At 38.1% G+C, this 1,083-nt stretch overlaps 1 protein-coding gene across 1 annotated transcript; it reads right to left on the bottom strand.

Moving 5' to 3' along the window:
- Positions 1–374: 374 nt before the first annotated feature.
- On the bottom strand, positions 375–839 carry LOC145938636 (uncharacterized). Its single transcript, XM_083042409.1, has one exon. The coding sequence runs from the start codon at positions 837–839 to the stop codon at positions 375–377; it is 465 nt and encodes a 154-aa protein (XP_082898535.1).
- Positions 840–1,083: the final 244 nt, after the last annotated feature.

Raw genomic sequence — 1,083 nt, 5'->3', positions numbered from 1 at the left:
CAATTACGCGGCGTTGCCGAACATGATTAACGCGAGATCCGCGAGACGCTACCATGTCTTGCGATTAATCGAAGCCTTTGCATTGTGAATGCGCTAATTTCGAAAACGTATAATAATTAAGTTATAAAAAAAACGTATTATAATACTTTCTTTTTAATAACTTAACATTATACGCACGTTTTGCTTCTTCTTTTTTAAGCGAGACGTGAGAAAAATGATTATTATGTTTTTTATTATGTTTTGCGAACAAGATGTTCCACGTATAAATGTGTTGGTCGCTCTGAAAAGAACGGATTGTTTTTGATCGCTCTGAAAAGAGCGGATTGTTTTTGGTCGTTCTGAAAAGAGCGGATTGATTATTAATTTTAAAAAATTTATAATAGGTGCTCAAAATGAGCACCATCCATCCTAACGCAAGGTCTCATGCGTTTCAATAAATTTCTTTGGACGTTCTCCATTACTTCTTCTTCGATATCCCAAATCGCATGTCGCAATCTTGTTTCCAAATCGTCGACGTCCTCGGGAAGCGTTTTGTAAATTTTTTCCTTACAATATCCCCATAAAAAGAAATCCAAAGGATTAAGATCCGGGAAACTTGCGGGCCAACGTATCGGGCCATACCGACCCATCCAACGTCCAGGAAACTGCTTGTTTAAATGATTCGTTACAATTCTGGCGTTGTGTGGTCCAGCACCGTCTTGTTGGAAGAAAATCTTGTTTCTTTCTAATAGTGGCACTTCTTCTAAAAAATCTTGCAAATTTTCTCTCAAAAATTCCACGTACGTTTGGCCAGTTAAAATGTCCGGAAGAATAACGGGCCCAAGTATTTGAGTACCCATTATTCCAGCCCAGAGATTTATCTTCCAGCGAATTTGAAAATTTCTGAGCCGCGTTAAGGTTGGTTTATAATAGCCGTAACCGTTAACTTAGGCTGGTGCCGTAGAGGTCGTTACCGTAATCTGTAAAGGGGCGGTTTATAATAGTCAGTACGCCGCTGTTACGGTCGCAGTCACACCGTAAAACGCATAACCTGTAAAAGTCATATTTTTTTTATATAAATAAATTTAAATTGAAACAATTTGT

The sequence above is a fragment of the Prenolepis imparis genome, unplaced genomic scaffold, assembly GCF_030444845.1.
Source record: "Prenolepis imparis isolate NDT839.2.m4 unplaced genomic scaffold, iyPreImpa1.0 SCAF_7, whole genome shotgun sequence".
Lineage (NCBI taxonomy): Eukaryota > Metazoa > Arthropoda > Insecta > Hymenoptera > Formicidae > Prenolepis > Prenolepis imparis.
The sequence above is the reverse complement of the archived record's forward strand: the minus strand, read 5'-3'. Positions and strand labels throughout refer to the sequence as shown.